The following is a 3,906-nucleotide window of genomic DNA, read 5'->3' on the forward strand; positions in this document are numbered from 1 at the left end:
ACCAATTCAGCAACACTGACGGTGTTAATCACTTTTATTTGAACACTTTTATTGTGTTTCAAAGGCTTTACCAACGGTCAAATATAATTAAACACATTCCCCATCCAAACTATCAGCAATATCTAGTTGACAGACTGAAAGTCCATGCGGATTTCAACTCGAAATTTGTCAAATAAGCAAAAACATAACGAGATATATATAAGGAGGTTTTATTACAGGCACACTTACACTATTTATGATTGAATAGGAAGAGAATATAGTGACCTTTATAAGCAGGTTGTATAGTAGTGACCCTTAAAATGAAGTTGCTCTTTATCGCAGGTTAGCTATCAAATAAAATCTAGATTACGATCCAGCGAAAGCAAAGAATACAACCAAGCAAAATGATAGCAGACTCTGTTCGAGTGCGTCTTTTCCTGAGAGGTAATGGAAAGTGCAAAGTCCGTCATACCCGCTAAAACACTGCCTTAAGCGGAAGTATTATAGGCCTACAAATGAAATGAATGAATGGAATTCTTGATTCCAAAAGAGTCCAAGTACAGTGATAGTGAAATCTTCTATGGCTGCCGAAAAGGAAAAGAAAGCCTTGCTCTTTCACAACCAAGCAGATACGCTACATGGCATTATTACCACCGTAGAATTACACTTCGGAACTCTTAAGAAATATGAGGGTTCTTGTAAGGCCCGTGATTCATGTTCTAAGTTCACATGGTAGCCTGTTTTATTGTATTATTGACTATACACAATAGGTGACCTCGGTGAGGCTGGAACACATATGATAAGTTTGATTGTTAAATATGTTCGTGTTGAATAGGTAAACTGTGTGAACTTGCGTGACTGTGAAATGAATTAAAATGCCTAATAGGTAAGCAAAAACAGTACCTACTTTTATAACACTTTGTGTTTTGGAGGGATAGATATCTTCTCACTGTTGTTGGATTACTCAAAGTTCAAAAACACAAATATTACAACAAACGCACTACAGCTGCAATTTCGCAAAAAATGCAATTCACTGGAAACATTAACGGTTAAAAATGATAAAAAATATATATTTTGAACAGGAACGACTGAACATAGAACTGCTGATTCGATTTTTGACAGATTTTAGGATCAACTTATGTAGCAAAAGGCAACAATTAAAGTGTTTGTGTATTTAAATTACCCACGGCAGACCGTGAAAAAAAAATATTTAAAAAATAGGAGTACAATATCAAAGATAACTTAAATTAGAAAATACATCCATAATCGAGATTTATAAAGCGATAAATGGGTCACAAGTTTAAACTGTCGAATGAAGGCCTGTACCTTAAGTGACTAATGCTGGATAATTTGTGTTAGAATATTGCTAATTTCTTTTCAGATTTTTTTTATTGTAAATAAGTAGCACCACCAAATATCGCCGTTAATGTCATATTTGTAATTGAACGCGAGAAATAGGAGTCTGTCAATATTCAATCTTTTCTCAAGGGTACTTCAATATTTGTTTACTTGTGTAAGCTTAACTTTGCATATATGTTTAGTCATGCGCTTAAATGAAGGGTATTTGAATTAAAGAGAAACTATAAAGATAGATTTAGTACGTTCAGAGCTCTACAAAATGGTTGACGGATATAGCATAAACACGGGAGAGAAACGGACATTTGGCACCGTAGATTATGTTCTGTTTTCTTTGATGTTTTGCGCTTCTGCCGCAATTGGATTTTACCATGCATATAAGGACAGAAATAAGAAAAAGACGGAAGATTTTCATCTGGGAGGAAGGAAAATGCACCCAATACCAGTCAGTTTGTCGCTGTCAGCTACGTTCCTATCGGCGCTAACTCTTCTTGGAACGCCGTCAGAAATTTATACAAACGGAACGATGTTTTACTGGATTATTATCGCAATGTTGATCGCAACTGCCGGAGCTGCTCATATCTTCTTGCCAGTTTTCTACAATCTGAATAAAACCAGCTGCTTCCAGTACTTAGAGATGAGGTTTGGTAAGGTGACTAGAACCATCACGTCGATTCTCTTTTTGATTCAAACATTAGTTTATATGGGGTTCGTTTTGTATGCACCGTCACTAGCATTCGAAGCGGTTACCGGCGTGTCGCTATGGGGATGTATGGTTGGAGTGGCGGCAGTTTGTACTTTATACACGACTCTTGGTGGCTTGAAAACCGTGCTGTGGACAGACAGTCTTCAGTTTACCATTATGATAGCGGGTCTTCTGGCCGTTCTTATTGAAGGGTCAAAATCCACAGGCGGATTCTCTAACGCTTGGGATATTGCCAATGATAATGGGAGAATAAAGTTTGATGATTTCTCATTTGACCCGAAAACCAGACACAGTGTATGGACGGTAGCTATTGGTGGATCATTCTTCTGGTTGTACCTTTACGGTATCAATCAAGCACAAATTCAGAGAGCATGCTCACTCCCAACACTCCGACGTGCTCAAGTGGCGATGTGGTTAAATTTTCCAGGACTTCTTCTAATTGTGACTCTTACCGTCTTAATTGGAATAGTGATGTTTGCCTTCTATAGCCAGTGCCATCCAGTCAAGTTCGGTATCGTGAACAGAAACGACCAGCTATTGCCGCTATTTGTATTGGACACACTAGGCACAATTCCCGGTCTTTCAGGTGTATTCATTGCATGCGTCTTCAGTGGTGGACTAAGTACTATTTCATCAGGTCTAAACGCCATGTCTGCCGTACTCCTGGAGGATTTTATCAAACCATTTTGTTGTGGATCTGTTGTGAAAAAGCATGGAATTTTACTTTCTAAGATACTAGTTCTAGTTATCGGAGCAATACAGTTTGGAGTAGCTGTACTGATATCAAGATTCACAGGTTTGATATTACAATTTTCATACAGTATGTACTCTATTACTGCTGGGCCAATATTTGGTCTCTTCGTCGCCGGAATGATATTTCCATGGACAAACAAATATGGAGCGCCTATAGGCTTTCTTGTTTCCTTGGCTTTTATGTGCTGGTTAGGACTTGGAAGCCTAATTGAGAAACCGTCAGGTTATAAACCACTTCCGACTTATACAACAGCATGCAACTGGACCGCGATAGGAAAATCCCCACCAACAACCACTCCAGCCCCGGTAATGACTGGTTCCGTAGATACAACCGAGGAGCCAATTCTTTACGATTTTTACAGAATGTCGTACCAATGGTACACTGGACTGGGTATGATTATTTGTGTATTTGTGTCGGTGATTGTCAGCTTCCTTACTGGTTATACAAAACCATCAACCATCGACAGTCAACTGATGTGTCCAATCTTCGACGTAATGTTTCCTTTCCTTCCGGAAGGCGTGCGCAAACCGTTAAGATTTGGAGTCGTTTATGACAAGAACAAAAAGTACATGACAGAGGATGACTTCTCTCCACCGGGAGAAAAAGAGAAAGTGCCACAAGGTGTTAACAATCACTCATTTACAGTAGACAATGAAAATAGTTTATACTCTACCAATCTTTAAGACAATGTAATCAGCCATATACAAGGACTGGGTTAAATGGAAGTAGTAAGGCTAAAGAAAAAACGTAAAATATAAAGTAATATGTGTTGATAATTACTTACACTGCTACTTCCGAGACAAATTCAGTTAGGCAATATATCTTTTTATCAGTTTAGAAATATGTACTCATACCATAGTAATGTTATATTTTTGGAAAGCTTAATAAATCATCACACAAGATGCTAACCATTATCATTCATTTTTGGCTCAGAAATTATTTCTAGTTGTAATCGCCATACCAGGCATTTTTTCACATAAAGAGTTAATATTCAACCACAGGAGTCTGAAATTCTATCAATAAGACCATAGAAGTCTATCTTTACAAAAAATACCCCCTATATATATAAAATAAACACCAGGAATGAAACGTCAAAAACCCTGGGTCCCCG

General features: G+C 37.8%; 1 protein-coding gene across 1 annotated transcript; it reads left to right on the forward strand.

Moving 5' to 3' along the window:
* Window positions 1-1,291: 1,291 nt before the first annotated feature.
* LOC123524525 (sodium-coupled monocarboxylate transporter 1-like) lies at window positions 1,292-3,697 on the forward strand. The gene has a single exon (XM_045302772.2). It carries the CDS (start codon window positions 1,598-1,600, stop codon window positions 3,476-3,478), a length of 1,881 nt encoding a protein of 626 aa, XP_045158707.2. The 5' UTR covers window positions 1,292-1,597; the 3' UTR covers window positions 3,479-3,697.
* The last annotated feature ends 209 nt before the right edge of the window (window positions 3,698-3,906 follow it).

This window comes from Mercenaria mercenaria, chromosome 3 (assembly GCF_021730395.1).
Source record: "Mercenaria mercenaria strain notata chromosome 3, MADL_Memer_1, whole genome shotgun sequence".
Lineage (NCBI taxonomy): Eukaryota > Metazoa > Mollusca > Bivalvia > Venerida > Veneridae > Mercenaria > Mercenaria mercenaria.

Coding starts and splice junctions, on each gene's coding strand:
- LOC123524525 (XM_045302772.2), top strand. CDS start 1,598: ATGGTTGACGGATATAGCATAAACACGGGAGAGAAACGGACATTTGGC.